General features: G+C 34.1%; 1 protein-coding gene across 9 annotated transcripts in view; it reads right to left on the bottom strand.

Annotated features, from left to right (window-relative positions):
• Positions 1-22,327, bottom strand: part of Malrd1 (MAM and LDL receptor class A domain containing 1) — a 725,534-nt gene that overhangs the window by 360,901 nt on the left and 342,306 nt on the right. For all 9 annotated transcript variants that reach the window (XR_015449658.1, XM_087207225.1, XM_087207223.1 and 6 more), the window contains one exon: positions 19,433-19,646. Coding sequence is in view for 8 of the 9 variants with exons in the window: in XM_087207225.1 (XP_087063351.1) it covers positions 19,433-19,646 (214 nt within the window). In the remaining variant the exon portion in view is untranslated. The remainder of the gene's footprint in view (positions 1-19,432; positions 19,647-22,327) is intronic.

Here is a 22,327-nt window from a genome sequence, read left to right as displayed (position 1 = left end):
TATACTCTTCCATTTATCATTTGCATCTTTTGTTTTCCACAGGAAGAACTTCTGCTTTCTGATTTTCTTAATATTATTTTATTTTTTGCAATTTTTAATTCTGAAATAATTTCAAACTTACAGCAAAATTGCAAGAATAGGCAGAAGTATCTACCATCTACTGTCTTTTACTGGTACATAGTAATTACACAGAAAACTGAGTTTTATTGTGGCATTGTCATCTATGAATATAGCGTACGTGATACAGTATGACGTATGTTTCATTTGGTCATGCATATTGTTTCTATAACCCTTCCTTGCCTTCCTCTTCTACCTATGCCTTATCCGCTTCCTCTAAATTTCGGTTTGATTTCCCTGCTTGATCTTTGTGCACTTAAGCATAGTTTTTTTTTCTGAAAAGGATTTGAACATAGAGACATTGCGCTATTTTATCAACAGATCACATTTCTTTCCTATTAATAGATGCATTTTATATAGCTGAGATAAAAAATAGGGAAGTTTAACAACATGTTAATTCTTGGTCCATATTTAAATTTTCTCAATTACCTTAATTATGACCTTTAGAGCCGTATTTCTCCCTGGTTCAGGGTGCAATCCAGGGTGGCAGCTTACATGTAGCTGTCATGACTCTAGCCTTACTTCTCAAGAGCACTCCCAGCTTTTTCTTCCTTTCTGATCCTCAACACATTTGATGAGGACAAGTCAGTTATTGTAAACAGTACTTGGATTTAGGTTTGTATGAAGACTATGATAAGATCTGGTTTATGCATTTCAGCAGGAATGACACAGAAGCAATGTTGTACCATCTCAGCAAGTCACATCAGGGGCATAATACTGATTTATTCTAACACACAAGATGTTAATTTGGAATATCTGACTAAAGTGCAGTCCATTACACTTCTCCAATATAAAAATCACACTTTCTCCTTTAATTAATCTGTAAGCAAGTACAATGACAAATGTTTCCCTCAATAAAGTTAAGCGGTTATGGCTCCCACTTATAATTTTCTTCCTTTCATTTTCTATAGTTGTGCTTAGAATATTTAACATGAAATCTGCCCTCCCAACAAATTTTTAATGCATGCTATAGAACTGTTAATGATAAACATTATTCTGTATGGTACATCTCAACATTTTCTTTTCTAACTTCTTCCAGTGGTATTTTGGAATTTCAATTTTTATTAGATATATTCCCAAGTACGACTTTCAACACAACTGTGGTTTCAATGTCCTCTCCAAAGCTCATTGATAGTTGTCATGTGGAAGGCATTAAGAGGTAGGACTTTTAAGAGGTAAATAGATATGAGTAGATTAATGCTGTTATTTGGAGAGTGCATTAGAGGAAGCTGGGTTCCCTTTCCTGTCTGTCTCACAGGTCCTCCCTTGCCCTGTTGCCCTGTTAAGTTGAAACATGAAGGCTCTCATGAGAGGCCAGCACCAGTTTCTCTGCCCTAACTCCAGTACCATGAGCCAGAGAACCTTCTATAGTTTACAAATTACTCAGTCTGGTGTTTTCTTACAACAGCTGAAAATGGAATAAAATGAGTTAGGACATGTTCTCTTTTATGTTCTGAAAGAGTTTGTGAATGTTGTTATGGATTTCATTTCTTAAAGTTTACTTCCAAGTTTTCACTTGGAAAAGCCATATAAGATCAAATTTGGGATTGTTGGAAAAGTGTTTTATTATCACTTCCTGTTATACATGTCATTTTATCCAAATTCTTTTAGCTTTGGTAAGTTGCTTTTTAAAGTATTTGCTCATTTTTCCAGCTGTCAAATTTTGAAAGGTTATTATTCATAAAACATACAGTGATATGTCAATTTTCCTGTTCTTTTAAATGTCTATGGAATTTTGGAATAGTTTCTCATTACTGATGGTTTTATATTGTAATTTCTTCCTTTAATTTTGCTAAATTTCCTTAAGGATTTCTGTTCAAAGAAACAATTTTGGCCTTGTTAGTGATATTTATTTATGCCCTAATTTTTACTTTCATTCTGTAAAACTTTGTGTTTAATTTGTTTTCCAATCTTCCTAAGTTAGAGACTTAGACTACTGATTTGATTTTTTGCTTTGATGACAACATATGCTCTGATGCTTATAAACTGACACAGAAAGGCATGAGATCTGGAAAATCACAATACAGACTTTGGAAGGAACTTAGGGATATGCTAGATGATGTATGTTCCACAGAGAAAACTGAAGCCTACCAATGCTGTGACTCTGCCATAGTCACAATCAACCATTGACAGCTTAGAGCTGGTCCCTCCTAGCTCTCATCCTAGTATTTCCAGTATAGGAAAAGTTGTCCAATCTGGGGATATATTATTGCTTACTTAATAAGGAAGAAACATTTACGTGAGGGAAATCACTTTCTCTACTCATGAAGAAGAGCTTCACTTGGTCCATGTTTTCTCAGCAATCTCAGAGTCTGAAGGAAGGCAGCTGTAGGGGTGAACTGGCAGGTCATGTTAGCCACCTACTTCCTGAGTTCTTCTAGACCAAATGTAGGGCTCCTCAGTAAGAACCAAAGGGTTCTATTGCTTCCAGGGATACAGAGCTTGCTGAGCAGATGCTTGAGAATCATCAGATGATGCAGAGTATGTGGTTTACTCCCCAGGGGAAGAGGAACATAGTGGCCACAACAATCCGACCCTAACTTTCCTGTGTAGGGACACACTCTGCACCCATTCTCTGCAAATTTCCAGCAGAGATTCAACAGTTCTCACACTGCAGAAACAAGTGTCAATCACATAACAGGAATGCCCCTGGCCTAGGCTGGGATGGCAGTAAAGGCTCTGATTTTTCACTTTCTGACTATATTTTTTTATTTCTATTTGCCTGATTGGGAAACCTCATAGAAGTATTTGGAAATATGAGTCAATAATAGGATTTTCATATTTTATGTTTTATACTGTTAAGGGCTCTTGAGGAAGAAAACTATGCAATTAAATATCCGTTCAAGATTTAACCTTTAAATATTCACTTGGTTTGATTCAGAAATTAATGTCAAAATGATAACTTTCAATGCAACACAAATCTTTTTTCATCTCTTAAATCTTTTCACACAATTTTTTGGGCTATCCCTGAGAATGCTCCTATATCAAGACTGACCAAAATTCTTAATTAGTTCTCAATTTTAATAGTTCAATTTTAAGTTTAAATACCCTCAATTTAATCAAAGCTACCTTCCACATATATGCATATATGTATTCTTTCATTATGTACCCTATTGTCTTATTTATCATCAATTGCACATTAGTTTTCATCCTCTGTCATATCTATTATTTTCTCTCATCTCATTGAGTTTTTCCTTTGTCCTGAGTAAGATGTGTGGTCCCTGACAATGTATCACTCCTCTGTATCATTTCTGCTTAAAATTCCATTCCAGAATGTAACTGTATGAACTTTTTGTCTTACTCATCTCATTTTTCTCTCCTTAGACCTCTTATGGCTTTCTACTCATTTTTATCATAATTCTTAATTTCTTGTGTGTTGAGTATGCATGACAGATATCATTGACTAATAGGTAATAATATATTTTATATGTGACAGAAAAATATGACATGTATTTGTTTTTTAAGCAAGTATAATAATTATATTTTGGAATAATTAGATCCCTCTGATTTTCCCAATTTTGGTTGTTGTTTTACTGTTTTCTATATATTTCAAAACTGATTTTTTCCAATGGGCTATGTGTACTTCCTATAGGTCCTTCAGTATTGTTTGTTGGTTTGTGGAGGCCTTTTCTCAGAGGCCATGCACTGTTCATATCACAGTTTCTAGTATGCAGATTATAATTAACGCGACCTTCCACAGCAAGGTGGAACTATTCCTAATTCCACTTCATCTTATGACTAATCAGTGGAATGCAGAACAGTCATAACAGCCATAACTCAAAACCCAAGTAATACTTCCCACCAATGCTTAGTGTCTTCCTGATTGTGTCCCTACCCTGACCCTGTGTTTGAATTGCCAATGTCAGTCCTCACTATTCCTACGTGATTCAAATATATCTTCCTGTCTTTTTTATACAATGTCATTTCTTACATCACAGAAGCAAATATTTGGGGATAAAAAGAATGCAAATAGGTCCACTTTTGTTAAAAGTGTTAAGGGGAAAACTGTTCCCTAAGTTGGTAAATACTAGATTATTATAAAATAAGGAAACCCATTTATTTTTCTACTTACAAGTAGAATTCAGAATTATGTATAGATGTATAATATCTATTTTGTATGGGTAGAGAAACCATGTTTGATTTTTTAAATGTTCTTCTGGGAAAATATTTGGAGGATATTAATTATGTAAGTAAACTGGTTGTTTACACTGAGTATATTGGTTTGGAAATGCTCAAAAGTAGTAGAACCCATAACAATAGAATTTTAGTTTTAATATGTAGCAAATCACGCTTTTCAATTTATACTGTAAAAATTTAAGATAGGTGTCAGATAGTAACTATTGCAAAATAGAAGATAGTATTCTATTGCAAAAGAGAAGCGACACCATTAAATATGAAAAGTATTTTCTAAACAAATTTCTATCACTTCCTAAAACCAAGATTTTTACTAATCACTAATTTCCCCCACGTTGTTAAATCCAAAAGAAGTTTCTGAGTACTTACTTGATTTAATATTTACACAGTTGGTAATATTATTACTTGTAGAATTATAGCTTTCCTCCTCTGACACCAAGATCTGTTTGTTTTTCCCCTCTCCTTTCCTTCTGCCTACTTTCCTTCTTTTTCCTTCATAAGCATCTTCCTCTTTCTTTTTATTTGGAGTTCTGACTCATGGCAGAGAGTTCTACTTGTCCCATTGGATATACCTTCCCTTTGCAATTCATGCACTCAATGATTTTGATCATAATTATATATGGATGGCTCCTGATTTTATACCTCATGAAGAAATGTAATTATCATGCTTTAGATCTATGTAGCCACTTGACCGGACACATCTTTGTATTGGACACAGGACAAGCAAAAGATCAAGATGTGAAATCAGGACCTTTAAAGTCTCCTCATACTTTTCTTTCGTCAAGTAAGAAAAGTGAATGAAATTGCTAGTTATTCAGTTGCCCAAAACAGAAATCCTCCAGGTAAGTAATCATGAGATTTGTAGATTTATTTTTTCTCACAATTTATTCACTTCTTTTTACCTCCATGAAAAACTTGGCACAGCCGTCTGTCGGAAGGAACCCCAAAATACTATCCCCTTGATGCCCTGACTCCAGAGTTGTTTCCCTCATGCTGCTGTCAGACTGTTTCTAAAATCCGAATCTCATAATATTATTCCCTCTTTAAAATGGTTAGGTGGCTCCAGGTTACTCTCAAATTAAAGTACCATTTCTAACATAGGCTGGCAAGTAGTTAGTGCTGTTTGTCTTCTGGACCCATTTCTAGCTATTTCCTGCCCTCAAACTAAAGGGTCCATGAAGGCTAACCACAAACCTAACTCTAGTCCCTCTTGCCTCTGGGTCTTTCCTATCATCTTTGCAAGTCCAGTCATCTGAAACTCTCTTTACCTACCGGTTATTCAATCAATTCATGATTCTTGGACATAATCAACACGAGACTAACTAAAACAATAAAAGCTAAACTGCCAAAAGTCCTAGAGTAGGTGAATGCTGTATAGTAGGCAAAAAAATCAAAAGATAATAAATATCATGGTGGCCTAATCACAATTAGATCACTGTGCTATTTTTGGAGTATTTAATACCTATGTTTAAGGGAAACTTTAAGAATTGAAACATCTAGTGAAAGACTAGCTAATAGAAGCTTAGGACTGTGCATATAGGATGCTGTGCTAAGATTCTAAGATGTTTTTTACTGACTTCATGACTAAGAACAAGTGAAAAAAAGAATGTTAAAAGATGTTATAGGCACAAGCAATGGTACCTGTTCTTTAATACTTATGTTTTATTATCAAGAACAAAGACAAGGCACGTGAAATATTATCACCACAAATCCATACTGGGAAAATAGAGAAACACTAATTTAATATTAGGAAAACATTATTACACGAGGTACCTGAGAACTGAGATATGTTTTATGTGAGGCAATGTATTCTGCTTTATCAAAGTGTTAGACAAGACTTAACTGTCTCTTGCCATCTATACTTTCTGTCACACCAGGAAAGTTATAGAAATGATTTATTTACTGGTTGGTACTTCATTTGGTAATGCATGTAAAAGCAATTTAGTAGATGTTGAGGTGGATTTATCAATAGACATATTCCAATAGACTTCTCACCTTTTAATAGAATGGTGAAAGTACTAGGATGAACCCTTCCCCCCCAAAAGATTTAACTTTAATTGTAATTGAGTAAAAATGAATCTTTCACAGAATCTTAATGCAAGTTCCTTGTTTCAAAGAGCTTGTACAAACTTCCATGATTCTTTCAAACTCTACAATTCTTTTTACAAATTCAATTGTCTGAACTTTGACAAATTGCTTACATGACATTTGTATAAAGGATTAATACTTGTATCTATTATTTTTTGACTTTTTGTGTATTTCACTGATTAAAAAGTGGTAACAAAGACAAGAAAGATGAATCATAATTTATCTATTATAGAAAAAAATGATAAATTACAGATCCTATTGATATTAAAATTATGATACAGAAATTGTCTGAACACCTTTGTATGCAAAAATTCTACAACTTGGATCGACTAGACCAATTCATTACAAAGCACAAACTTATATATAAAATAATATGAAATATAAAATAGATAATTTAAAGAGCTTTATATTTATCAAGGAAATGCCATTAATATTTAAAAATTCCTGACAATGAAATCTTCAGGCTTCCACTGGTTTCACTCAATTTCTACAAAGTATTCAAGCCATATAGACCAGATAAAAAGACTTAAAACTGTCCTTATTTTCAGGTGACATAATCGTCAACAAACAAAAGTTCTACAAAACTGAAAACTAGCAATCAGAATGTCACAGGATGTGAGGCTGATAAACAAAATTAATTTTAATTCTATATGCTAGTAACGAATACATGGAAACAAATATTAAAAATATAACGTCACTTACATTTAGGTCTAAATTTAGTAAAACTTCCACAGGACTTGTATTTTGAAACCACACAATGCTGATGAAATAAAAAATATATTAATAAAGGAGGGGCATGTTGGGCTTACAGATTGGAAGACATGATATATATAGAAGATATTACTCCTCCCAAGTTGATCTATTTATATAATATAATTCTTAACAAAATTATATCAATATGGTTTTTTTCGGGGGGGGTCCAGGGATCAAACTCGGGACCTTATGCTTGCAAGGCAGATGTTGGAACCACTGAGCTAAATCCCCAGCCCTAGTATGTTTTGTAGATATAAACTATATATCTGAAAAGTGTGGAAAGTCAAAGGAACTGGAATAACCCAAACTCTTTTATTAAAGAACAGTAACTTTAGAGGACTCACAATATAATGTCAAGTTTTCTTACATAGCTTTCATTATCAAGATTAAGATACCATATATTCATCAGTTTTTCATTATGTAATAACATTTGAAAGAAATAATCTTATGAAGAAGAAAAGTTTATTTTTGCCTCAGTTTTTAGGGTTTAGGCTCATGATCTATTAGCACTGTTGCTTTGAGCCTATGGTAAGGCACTACCTCATGTTAGGAGTGTGTGGCAGGGCAGGCTGCTTGCCTCTTGAAAGAGAGAGGGGAAAGGACCATGGTCTCTCTCTGCCCTTTAAAGGTTCACCCCAATCGCCTAACCTACTTCCAATAAGCCCCCATCTCTAACACTGTACTATCTTCCAAAAGCAACAAGCTAAGGGCCGAGTCTTTAACTCATGGCCTTTGAGGGGTATTCCAGATCCAAACTACAGCATGCTGGGATCAACACAATAGAATACAGAACCCAAAATAGGCTACACAAGTAACTTTTTTACAAAGTTGCAAAAACAATGAAGTGAGAGGACCCTTTTGTTCATGGTGTGGGAGCCACTAGATAGCTATATGAGCAAGAGGAATCGCACTTTATATAAAAATAAACAAAATAAAATATCAATTGAAGTGTAAGATTTAAACGATGCAAATTTTGGAAGACATAGGGAGAAAATTTGAGACCTATGACTTGGTGAAGTTTTCTTAGGCAAGGTATCAAAAGTCTGGTCCTTAAAAGGAAAGATCGATACACCGGACCTCATGAAAATTAAAACCTTTTCTCTCTGTTCTCCCTGTTAAGAAAATGAAAAAATAATCTGAAGCTTGGGAGAAAACACTTCCCACTCTAGTTTCTGTAATGTTTCTCATAATCTCTCATAAATCAGAAGTTGAAATAATTCAATTAGAAACTATTGATTTTATTACAGCAAAGTGTGACGGCTCAGCATTACAACCAAGTGTTATAGCTAACGGAAGGTCTCCAAAGGTGCAGAAAGCAAGAATGGCACTCAGAGAGATGAAGGGAACCAAGTTTTATTAACCCAGCTGGCCCAGAGGAGTCCAGCACTCTGAATTCTGAGCCCAAACAGAAATGGAAGCAACCTTATATGGTAATGGGGTGGGCTCATGTACTGGGTGAGCATGCTCACAGAAGAGGAAGGGCAAAGTTAAAAGAACATTCTTGAAACACTAGGTAAGAACATCGTGCAGCTCACACAGTTCATTGTGAACAGAACATTTTGATACATCAAGTAGGAACATCTGCAGCTCGAACAGTTACATTCCTTTAACAGAACATTTTATGGCAAAAACATGGGAGGGTGGGCGCTTGGCAAGACAAAGACCTGCTCTGTTAAGCATTATTTCCTTATCAATTTCAAGGAGAACTCCACAAAATTACGTATATAATAAAATATCATAATTTTTTTTACACATATTAAAGTAATGTCAATGTTTGTTTGTTTGGTACCAGGGATTGATCAAACTCAGGTCCTTGCACTTGCGAGGCAGGTGGTGGCACCACTGAGCTAAATCCCTGGCCCTCAGTTTCTTGATTTTGATACTATACTATAGTTATATAACCACTGAGGGAAACTCTATGGAAAGCAGACAGAATTTTTCTATACTATCTTTGCAACTTCCTATGAATCCATACAATTTCGAAGTTAAGAGTTAAAAAATTAATATTACTTCCAGTCACTGGTTGTACTACCATTGGAAATTTGCGATATAATGAGTTCATTTGTGTTTACTTATCACTGTTTACACAGTAATAATAACTATAATAAAATATTCTAAACAGCATTTTTCAAATACTGTTTCACAGAAAAATTTGTTCTATAGAGCATATTTGTTTCCATACAGGGAGAATTTTGTGGGCAAGTAATTTGGAAAAGTCCCATTGATTCTATTAATCATTCAAAAATCTACAAAGCATATTACATAGAAAACATTCAGAAAATTTGATTTATCCCAAGAGTGATTGAGAGAAACCTCTCACTACTTCTTCTATCCTACTGCCAACCTTATTTCATAATGTGAAAAATATCATCCTAGAACACAGTATGTAAAACGTTGCATTAGTAAGAGCATTATCACTATTGATAATTTTGGAAAGACTTTGGAATGAAAGGTTTCTAAGCCCCAGTCACTCAGCTCAACCTGGAGTAAGGATTTCATGAAGCTTAGGATAGCTGATCCTTCACAGGAAGCCTGGCTTATTAACTTATGATACCTGACCTACTTTCTAACATAATCTCCCAAAGAAAACAAAAGTTATTCCCAGTTCATAGTTAATAAAGTCTCTGAAAACACTCCGGTTGTTATCAAGTTGAGGTAGTGTTTTTATGCAAGCCCACGTTGGGATTAGTATTTAAATATGACTTAATTGTCTCCCTTTTTTCCCCTCCAGATGTAATTTGCACTTCACTTCCTCACTAAAGACATGAATGTTTATGTACCTATCTTTTTGACTACACAAGAAGCTCCAAAACTATTCAGGTCATATATTGTTCTGCTTTGTTTTGCTTCAGGATTACTTATAGTGGAGGTACCCAAGGTTTACCAAATCAAAAGTGAAAAAGAAATACAATACTAATATATAAAGTAATGTAATTACAAAATACTCAGATTTTAAATAATTACAGGCCAAAAATAAACCATAGGGTCTCCAACTCAAAATGGTTTGAATTACAATATTTTGACTTTATGATGTGACACAAATACATTCAGTAGAAATCATACTTTGAATTTTGAAGTTTGATCCTTTCTCAAGCTACAGTTACGCGGTAATATACTCTCTCACGAAGCTGGGCAGCTCCTAGTCAGCCACAAAGGAAAAGAGCCCTGATGTGAAAAATTGTAGCCCTGTCATGTCTTTTCTATCAAAGGATCTAAATAGGAGCACCTCCACCTTCAACTCTAGCTCACACTAGGCTGCCCTCTCCCGTCCCTCATGTCAAGTCCACAGTTGCTACAGTTATAAAAAAAAATCTGCTAGGCAGGGAAACACAGCACAGGACATTCAGTTCCCTCTACCCCCAAATCCCCCTTAGCAACATTGGCTAGCAACCCTTCAACCCCTCCCCTCACCACACCTAGACGAGCCAATCAGGACAGATTGTGAACCTTTAACTCGCCAATGAGGAAAAAGGTCAGCTGTTTCTCAGCTTTAGGCTACAAAAGAAGCCTGTTGCTGCTTCTGTGTGCTTGCTCCCTCCCCTTAGGGTGTAGCTCACCCTTCTGCAGAAGTAAACTTGCCCTGTAGAGGTTTCTTGGTGTTTGAATGCTTTATTTCTGTAGCAAAAAATAGAGTCTGAGACTTACTGGCAACAATATGGAAGGTAAACAGCCAACAAATGCCTCCTGAAGGACAGCCAATACTTTATAGTGCAGTGTGTTGCTAAGCTATGATGATCATTAGGTTAGGTATATTAAATGCAGTTTTCATTTATTGGTATTTTCACATTAAATGAATTTATTAGGATGCAACCCTAAGGTAAGTTATAGAGCATATATAATTACATAGACAAGAGGTTTTCATTATACAGGATACTGTCCAGTTATTTTTGCCATAACCTGAGCAGAAATTCTGATATGATAAAGTATCAGAACACTGAATTTCTTGTAATAGAGAAATCATATATATATAGTATATGTTTATATTATGGTATAATCAAAATACAATGAACATTTAAATTTTAAAATTATTATAGTAAAAGACATAGTCATTAATCCCTCTCAAAATTATTTCCCATACTTTGAACAAATGCCCCATCATTCTTGTCACTTGCTGAAGCACTTCTGCGAGTCTTTTTCCTATTTGGCTGTCTTGGCTGTCTCAACATACTGAATTGATTCAAAACATTTATCTTTCATGCTCATTTTGACTTGGGCAAGAGCCAAAAGTTGCATGATGCCAGATATGATGAATAAGATGAATGAGGACATATCGTGATGATTTTATGAGCCTGCCTTTCCACTGGTGAACACTGAACAGCAGCATTCACCATAGCTTTGCTCACATCTCATAAAGATCCAAAACTGCTTCAGAAGGTGGCAAGAACAATGGGTTAATTGTGTTTGAAATGAGGGAGAGTATTTTGTGAGGCAGTATTGGCAGTATGCCTTTTACTGCAATAATTTTTAAAAATTTAAACATTCACCATATATTTTGATCATGGTCATATATATTATATAGAATATAGTCTTACTTAAGTAAAAACTAAGACATGACATCAAACTATAGACATCACTTCCCCCAAGTTGATCTTTTTAATAGAAAATTGGAGAATTCTGCTATGACAAATAAAAGAGGGCCGTCAGGATAAAAACAAATCAACTCCAAAAATAAAATTTTAAAATCCTGAAGGATTATTGTAACAGCACTGAGACTATACTTACACACTTATAGAAGTCAAAGGGCATTAGTATTCACGTTATAACGTGAAAAGGGTTGTTATCAATTATTGCTAGATTTTAAAATATACTTTGAGTTTTTAAAATTCAGATATAACACATGATTTCACTTAAATCATTTTCCTTTTTTATTCAAATAGCAGTTTCTCAAAGAAAATTAATATGACTGCCCTATTTAAAACTACAATCTACCACTCAAAATTTCCTTAGAATTTTTTCTCATTTTACTTATTATAATGACACTTATCACTGTGAAAGGTACATATTGTGTTTTTTCAATTTATTTTGCTATTACTTATTTTTAAATAATGTATCATTGTACTTATCTTATGTGTCCCTCATTATCACCATCAACCAAAATGTGAGAGTTGTATGAAAATAGAAAATATGTATGATTTGTTCACTGCATTATCTCAAGTAACCAGATTAAATCTTGGCACATAATAGACATTCAATAAATATTTGCTGTGTGAAAAAAATGAATTATTTTATAAAATTTCTTAAAATTTTCAGTAAATTATATCAAGTAGCCAAATATTAAATCTTAAAATATTAAATATTAATATTAAATCTTGATCTGAAATATTTCAGTCAATAAAATGAACACTATTTGTTATGGCTTCAATGTAAAATGCCCCCCAAAAGGCTCATTGTTCAGAGATGGGGATTTCTGAAGTACTTACCTTATATTGGCATTATCTTCATCAGTGGAATGATTCATTGATAAGGTCATTAGTTGAGTGGGGTTGTTAGAAAATGAGGCCTAACTAGAGTAAGTAGGTCACTGGGGACCTGCCTTTGAAAGGTATAGCTCCTCTTGGGTTCTTCCTGATCTCACCGCCTACTAGCTGCCATGAATTGAACAGAGTTCCTCTACTACACCCTTCCGCCATGATGTTTGTGCTTGGAACCAGCCAACCATGGACTGGTACCTCTGAATCATGAGCTGAAATAAACTTTTTCACCTTTAAGATGTGAATGTGAGGTATTTTATCCCAGCAATTAAAATAAATACAATTTCCAATGAGTAAAATCTATATAGGTCTATTTGTGTTCATGAGAAAATAATAAATAATACAATGATAGCTTAACTTCTTCACCAAAAACCTTTCAAAATTTTGTGCTATTTTGATTGATGCTTCCAAATTTTAATCCATATATGAATCACTTAAGGATCTTGTTTAAATATAGTGTATGATTCAGTGTGTCTGGGGAGGGGCCTAAATGTTTTTCTATGGATCAAGATTTGCACAGGTGTTTAATTTTTCAGTAATACTCAATTTTGTTCTCATGTGACATAAAAATTATATTTTGAAGAATATTCTATGAACTAAGGAAGAAAAGTGTTCTAAACTATCTGTATCTGGGCACAGTGGCACACACTTGTAATTCTGGCTACTCAAAAGGATGATTCAAAATGATCACTGGAGCCCTGGTGTATAAGGCAGCCTGCAAAACAGTGAAATTCAGTCTCTCTCACACACACACACACACACACACACACACACTTGAAACAACTTAATAAGGCTGACATTAAGGAATTGAGTGTAAGGGTTTGGTTTATTGCTTATCCAACACTCTTTCTCCTCTTTTCCCAGTTGAGGAAGAATATCCATCCCTATCCCACTGATTTGGGGCCTGGATATGTGACAGTGAGTTACTTAGAGGCATGACATAGCCAGGGACTAGAAAAATACTTCCATGTGTGGGTTTGAGCCATTCTAATCCTGCCCCCCCCCCTAAGAAGTATATGCTTTAGGGAGCTGAAGTCCAAAAAAAATTCAGGAACATGTGAAGCCGACCTGGTCTCTACCCATACATGGGGCTACCAGCTTAAAATATCAGGGACAATTTTGTCAAAACTCAGGCAAGCAGTCAGAAGTCTGCAAAGTAAACAAATGTTAACAAAAGACTGCAACCTCAAAACAATAGGATTATTCTCTGTAATCTCTTCAAGACCACAGAAGCAAAAATTTTCAAGAAAATATTACATATCAAATCCCAAACGATGTTAAGCCATGACTAAATGAGATGAAATCCAAATTTGCAATGTCAGTTCAATGCTTGAAAACCAAATAATGTAGTCCATCACTTTAAGAAGTCAAGAAAGAAAAATCACATAATTATAGCATCAGGCAGAGAAAAAGTTGACAAAATCCAACACCTATCCATGATATAAGCTGTCAGCAAACTAGAAATAGAAGAAAACTTTCTCAACTTTATGATGAACTACAAACAAAATACCCTACAGATAAAAGTATATTTATAGTTTAAAAACTAAGTGTTTTCCTAAGATGAGAATCAAATAAGGATGATCTCACTCAGAAATGGTTTTCAATGTTACACTTAATGTTCTACCTATAAAAAAGAAAATGAAAATAAACAAAATTGTCTGTTGTAACATATTTTTGTATGTACAAAATCTTAAAAAGTCAACAACAACAAAATCTTGGTTTTGATAGTTGCAGGATATGAAGTCAATTGCTTACCTATATCATCAGTGAACAAGTGGAATTTGAAATGAAAAACAATACCATTTATATTAGTATCTCTAAAAACTGAAATATTTAATTATAAATCTAACAAAATAGAAGATTTTTAGAAGGAAAACAACAAAAATGATGACAAAAGAAATCAAAGAATAACAAAATATATGGAGAGATTTTCCATGTTCCTGGACAAGAAGACTTAATTTCATCAAGATATTAAATTCTTAACCAATTTGACTTTTGGATTCAATGAAATCACAATAAAAATCCTACCAAATTACTTTGTGGATACTGATGAACTGACCATGAAAGATTATAAGAAGAGATAAGCAATCAAGAACATGCAATAAAATAGTCAAGAATAGGCAGAAAACTGATAGTATTGACTTCAAGCCTTGTGATAAAGGTTCAAAAATCAAGACAGTGTGCTATTGCCAAAACATAGATAGATAAACAAACAGATGATAGACAGACAGACAGACAGAGACAGATTAACCAAGGAGAATACGGAAACCAAACAGATGCACAGAAATATGTTCAACTTATATTTGGAAAAAAAGGTAAATCAATAGAGAAAGGATGCTCTTTTAATCAATGATGCTGGAAAAAATGGGCAGCTGCATCTAAAACAATTAATTTAGACACAAAATCTATACCCTTTATAATAACTAAGAGCAAGTAGTAAACCTCTACATAAATACTAAACTATAAAAATCCTAAAAAATGACATATGAGAAAAATCTGGATGGTCTTTTGTTACAACAATACCTTTTCAAACATAGTATCAAAGGAATAATTCATCAAAGAAATAACTGATAACATGGACTTCATTAAAATTAAAAACTAATAAAAGACATAGTAAAAAAAATTGGAAGACAAACCACAGACCAGAATAAAATATTTGTAGAAAACACATCTTATATAATTCACCATATGATTCAGTAATATTGTTCCCTGATAATGATCCAAATGAGTTGAAAACTTACATCCACAAAAATCCTACAATGTATGTTTACAGCAGCTTTATTCAGTTACTAAAATTAAAAGTAACCAAGATGTTGTTCAATGGGTGAATGACTAAATAAAATGTAGAATATCTGAACAATAGAATATTAGCTCTAGAAACAAATGAGCTTTGACAGATCTAAAAAGACAGAATAACTTTAAATGCATACTACTAAATGAGAAAGGGGAATCTGAAAAGGCTGACTACTGCATGATGTCAACTACCTGATGCTTCACAAAAGGTAAAACTATGGAGACAATAAATAAGATTCAGTAGTTGCTGGTGAGGTGGAATAATGTATACAGAGAACACAAAACAATTTTCAGGACAATGTAACTATGCTGTGTGATTAGGTAGTGGATGCATGTTATTGTACATCAGTCAAAATCCACAGGATGTTCAAAATCAAGAGTAAAACCTCATGTAAACTATGGACTTTTGGTAATAATGACATAGCAAGGTAGGTTCACTGCAAAAATTTTAATATTCTGGTTGATAGTAGGGGAGGCTATGTGTATATGGGACACTGGCATGTGGAAATTCTTTGCAGCTTTCATTTAATTTTCTGTAAGCAAAATAAAAATTAAAAAGACATTTTACAGAGTAAGTAAATATTTTCAAAAACTATGGATCTGACAAAGGTCAAATACCCAGTATTAAAAAGAAATCCTACAACTCAACCACAAAAGTTAAACAATCGTATAAAAATGAACAAAAGATTTTAATAGATATTTCCCAATGAAGATACAAAACTATTAAAAAGCTCAAGAAAAATATTCAACATCATCAGTCATTAGGGAAATGCAAATTACAACCCCAGAATGAAATTCTACTTCCTCTCACTAGAATGGCTATAATGGAAACAATTTAAAAGGAAAGTAACAGGAGCCAGATCTCCTTCAAGAATTTCTTCTCACCCAAAAACATGCTTGCCAGGCTACTTACACACACACACACACACACAAACATACACGTGTATTTCTGTGTGCTTATGTATCTATCTGAAGTATACTTCTGTTTATTAAGTATATTATGTATACTCATGAGAAAAAATACTTTATTTGTTGATATATACTAGGTGTCTCAAACACTGCCTGGAATATAATAACTGCTGAATAAATAAACATTAAATAATTTCATATGTCTATCTTCTCTATGTCTTTTGAGTCTCAGCAGGGTTTTAAAATTTTTATCAGTCTTTTCAAATCCTCTCTGTTTTAGGTTTGTGTTCCTTTGTGCCCACTACAAGCTAATTAGTTCCTAATAAACAAGGCTATACATTTTTCTCCAAATACAGCTTCATAAGATCCCATAACTTTCATTATAAATTGTTTTTATTACTCTTTGGTTTACAACATTTTCTAATTTTATTGTGATTTTGGGGGAAGATTATGAGTTATTAAAAGAGTTTTTGAGGGCCAGGGATTTAGCTCAGTGGTTCTGTTGCCTGCCTCACAAGCACAACGTCCCAAGTTCGATCCCTGGTACCAAAAAAAAAAAAAAAAAAAGTGCTTTTCAATTCCTACCAATAGAGACTTTTCTCTTGTATTTTCAGCCTAACTGAAAAGATATACTTTATGTGACTTTAATCTACCATGAGTTTTTAAAATTGCCTAATCTTTAAAAATATAACATTCTTTTCTTCTTAAGTGTCTGTGTGTCCTTAAAAATACCATACATCTATATTTGGGAAATAGTGTTACATATACCCATTCATTAATCAAATATACTGCATCCTGATAACAACTAGGTTGTGGTCATGGTGCAAAACTAAATTATTCTGAGAATGTTCCAGGTACGCCAAGCTGCACAAATTAATTTGCTAATTAAAATGTATAAGGGAGGGCCAGATATTTAGCTCAGTGGTTCTGCCGCCTGCTTCCCAAGCACAAGGTCAGGAGTTTGATCCCTGGTACCAAAAAACAAACAAACAAAAAAATGTATATGAGAACAAGAAAATATGGTTGTATTCCAAAGGAGCCAATGGCAGTTATAATCAAGTAACATTTTACAGCTCTTATAAATACAAAGCACCTTCACTGTTTGCTTTTCTGGAAATGAGATGTGGTCTATGACTTTAAAAAGAGTTGTTTTTTTCCCCATTCTTTCTGTTATTTCTATTTTCTTTTTTTTTTTTTTTTTTCCGGTACCAGGGATCAAACTCAGGACCTTGCGCTTACAAGGGAGGCACATTGCCACTGAGCTATATCCCCAACCCTCTTTCTGTTGTTTCTAGATGATACATTTCTAACTAAGCATATTTCAAGTTTTCTCTAATTGTTATAGATATTTAACCTCTACTTAGAAATTTTTTTAAGTAGGCTTTAAACCCAAATACTTGGTTAGTTGCCAGCCAAAATTCTTAAATCTGTTGCTCTGGTGATTCTTTTAATTTTTTTCTTATTATTCTTCTGGATCTAATTAGAACACCAAAGTTTATAGCAATGCAGGATAATAACACCACTCATAATTCCTGTAGCAGACTCTACTCCTCTATAATTAAAATGTAACATTTAAGACTAGTAAACTGGGAATACAGTTGAATTTTTAATGCATAACAAAAAATAAGCAATGATATGTAAAAAGAAATCATTCTTATATAATGAGATCCGGTGTAAAACTGAAGATTACTTTTAGGATTTCCTGTAATATTTTTAGTTATTCTAAAGTGTTGAAGAAGTTTTCCTTTTCCTATCTGTTACCTGGAAATAATTCAATTTTCTTGCTCCAGTGTTGCTGAGATGTGTAGGCCCACTAAAAACTTAAAAGTTATTTGGTAAACAGTTCATCAAAAAGCACTTTCTGGTAAAACTTACCCTCAAAAAACTTACAATTAATTCTGTCTTCATAGTTCACATAAAAAATTACCCCAATAGGAACTCTTCAATACATTTTTGACACCCATAGAACATCAAAATACTTCCCAAACACAGAAATTCCTTAAAATATTCATGATTTTAGAGTCTGAATTGAAGCAACTAAAAAAATTAGCCATAAATGGATATTTTATGTACAAAAACATTAAATGATATATCTAAGAAATAAATTGGCAACATTTCAAAATATCTGCTATCTTTAACAGATAACCTAGTAGATTTGTGTGATATTAAAATGGAAATGACAATGAAGAAACCACACAGACATTTCATGCAAAAATTAACCAGAATTTAGCAGAAAATATTCAAAGGGAAAGATGAATTAATGATAAATACAGAATTCAAGATCAGCCAGATATTTTTCCTTGGCTTATACATGATGAAAGTTGGTATTATAAGAAATAGAAATAGAGCTGGGGATTTAGCTCAATGGTTCTGCCACCTGCCTCGAAAGCACAAGGTCCCAAGTTTGATCCCAGGTACCAAAAACAAGAAATAGAAATAGAAATATCCACAACTCAAGGAACAAATATCTATGTGATATTTGGATAATTTGTATATTTACTTTTTTGAAAAATTGTTTTATATACAAGTGGTGTGGTAGCTTGGGCAGAACAATGGATCATAAATCAATGTAACTGGGTACCAAGGTCAAGGTTGTTAGTACACAATTGGATAAACTTTCCCAAAATCGGAATCACTTCTACTGGTAGCTTTAGCCATTAAAACACTAATAGTGTCTTTCCTGATTACCTGTGATGGCTTTGTGAAGATCAAGAAACAGTAAATAAAAGGGCTTTAAAAGTTTTATGTCCTGTTAAGATACGAGATCTTACTATACTGAAGTTATCCTTGATACTCCACTTTTGGTTTCCAAAGCAAATAACACAGAACTGTAATCTTCCTGCTCACAAATTATTATAAGTAACAGTAGAATAACTTGTCAACTTTCTTTTTGACCATTTATATTCAACTCATTTGTGATCAAACAATGCAGAACTAACTCCAATCACTTCATAAACACACAAAAATGCCAGACTGGTTTTAAATAAATGGTAGTACTCAATGAAGTATTGAAAAAGAAAATATAATGCATTTAAATAGGTAAATCACCTTACCTGAATCTGCTACTGCCACATATCAATATTATGTGTGCTGACACTGAATACATCACATTGTGTGCGATTTGAGAGATTAAGGAATAAGTAGAGACAAGGAACACTTTCACTTACTGCACAGGAAAGCAGTTTCATCAGAATTATCAGCACAGTCATTCACAAAATCACACAGCTTGTCCCCTGGAATGCAGTGCTTGTTAGCACAGGAGAATTCCTGAGCAGTGCAGATTCTTTCTGGGTGAGGCAAGGGAGAACAGTCTTGAAAGGAAACATCATCCACTGCTATATCCCCTATGTAACTGATGCCACGTTTTGCCCTGAAGACAATCTAAAAAATGTTCAAAACAAAACAAGAACAAAGGAAAATCCAGTTAGAGTTGAAGATGTCAATTAAGAAGCTCTATCAGGAACAAAGAGCAAACAGGACATATCAAACACATCAAGTTTCACTGATAAAAAACAAAAAGCCTCCACAATAAAAGTGACTCAAGAAACATGAGGTTTATCAATGATCTGTACCTTCATCAACTCTTAAGAATGTGAGAGCAGCAACCCCCCTGCCTCATATCTGGATGGGTAAGATAAGTAACCTTGAAAAGTGGTAGGAGTCAGCAACTCACTACTGCTGCCTCTGCCATCTGTCAGATCTCAAACAAGAGCTGCCCATTTCTCAGAGCCTCCTCATCCATGGAACCAGAGCGCCCACCGGTGGACTGACAAGTACATAGACAGAGGCTACAAGTACATCCATCACCCTGTTCAATTCTTGGCGTTACTCCGAAGTGTCCACCCCAATCATTTGAAAGTTAAAACATTGGACCTCAATATCATGAGTTGGTTTGTTTGCTGTTTTTTTAATTGGCTGCATCTTTGGAACTGAAATGATTTTGATTTGTATTTGATTAACACATGGAATGAATAGAATCTTCATGTACCCTATTATTTGACAGTGATTCCCCAATTATATAGAATTTAGTAGATCAGCAGTCATTAAAAAATAAAAGAACACACTAAAATTTTCAGAAAGTTTATAACAATACCACTACTTAAAATAACAATGAACACTGTTTCACAGAACATAAAAAGTCACGTGTTTCTTTTGAGATTTACAAGTAAAATTGATGCAGTGTTTCTATTAAATTTCACTGTAAGACAAATTCTTACACATTAACATAGGAAACATTTTAAAGTAAATTGAGAACAAATAGAGATGAGGTAAGAAGTAAAGATTTTGAGTACAGAGGAGATGAGCCGCTCCAAGCACCCAGGAGGAGGCTTCCAGGCCGCCATACCACCACCCTCAGCAGAAAGGAGGTGAGCTGCCTGGGCTCAAGCAACATTCCCCCCATCAAAATGGGAAGACACGTAAACAAGTCTCAAAACCAGACTTCCAGATCACCTAAAGCAACCCCAAAAGGAAACGAGATGGAAAACTGATACTCAACCACATGGACTCCTTGACCTAGCAACAAAAGAGGATCTGGAAAAAATAAAATCAGAAATAATTTCTCAGATAACAACAGAGATTGTGCCCATAATGCAAGACACAGTTAATATATCTAGAGAGGACACAGATAAAGAAACAGAGGAGCTGAGTGAGGAACATGATGGAATCCCAACATAGGAAACAAGTGGAATCCATAAAACAGATGCAAATAGATTTTCAGGATATTAAAAACTCCACTGAAAGCTTACACAGCAGAATGATACAATCTGAGGACACAATTTCAGATATAGAAGACTGCAATTAGTGACCAGGAAAAGAAAAATAGCTTTAAAATTGTAAGGGGACCATGAGAAATCAATCCACCAGCTGCTAGACGATGCAAAGAAGAATAACATAGGACTGATTGGAGTCAATGAAGAAACAGGAAAGAGTGCAGCTGACATAAAAAAAACTTCACAGATGTAATGGCAGAAAACTTCCCAAGGAGGGGAAAAGAACTTGACATACACATAAGTGAGGCATGTAGGACTCCAAATAACCTTGATCAAAAAAAGTCTACATATAGGCATATAATTGTTAAGATTCCAGAAACCAACAGAAGAAAAAAATTTTACAAGCAATTAGAGAAAAGAAACAAATCACATACAAAGGAAGCCCATCAGAATCACAGCAGACTTCTCAATGCAAACCCTCAAGGCAAGAAGAGCTTGGAGTGATGTATTTCAAGCCCTAAAGGAAAACAGCCTCCAAACCAGACTGATGTACCCTGCAAAACTATCTTTCAAAATGGATGGAGAAATAAGATACTTTCATGATAAAGAGCACCTTAGGAACTTCATGAATCCCAAGCCAGCACTCCAAAACATTTTAGAAAATATCCTAGGAAAAGATGAAGAACACAACCCGAAGAAGCCTAGCAGAATGAATTTGTTGGGTGTAACAAGAAATTAAATGCAAAGGGGGAGAATCCAAAAAAAAAGAAACAGTCATGACAATGATAAGTCAATATGTATCAATTATAACCATCAATGTTAGCGGTCTCAATTCACCAATCAAAAGAAATAGACTGGCAGGATGGGTCAAGAAGCAATAATATCCTGCACACAAGAAACACACTTAATTCAAAAAGAAACTCATAGACTGAAAGTTAAAGAGTGGAAAACAATACTCCATGTGACAGAAAAGCCCCAAAAAGCAGGAGTAGCTATCCCCTTTGCAGATCAAGTGGATTTCAAACAAAAATCTGAAACATTTCTGGTCCCAAGAATTTCAGATAAGGGATAGTCAACTTGTATGTACAAATCTATTGTGAGCGTGTGTTTTCATTCCTCTTAAGTAAAAACTTAAGAACAGAACTGATGCTTCTTAACAGTAATACAATAAATTTCTATATTGTTTTCCAAAATGGTTTTATCATTTTACATTCATATCAGCAGTATTAGAAAGTTCTAACTGGTTCACACCTAAGCTGACACTTCTTCTTTTAAAACTTTTAACTTCATCTCCCTTATGAGTATATAATATGATCTTGTTATTATACTGGTTAGTATTTTTCTGATTCT

This window comes from Heterocephalus glaber, unplaced genomic scaffold (assembly GCF_053883595.1).
Source record: "Heterocephalus glaber isolate CG9 unplaced genomic scaffold, H.glaber_assembly_v1.0 deba00000768, whole genome shotgun sequence".
NCBI classification, from domain to species: Eukaryota; Metazoa; Chordata; class Mammalia; order Rodentia; family Bathyergidae; genus Heterocephalus; species Heterocephalus glaber.
This window is presented reverse-complemented; position numbering and strand designations above follow the sequence as displayed.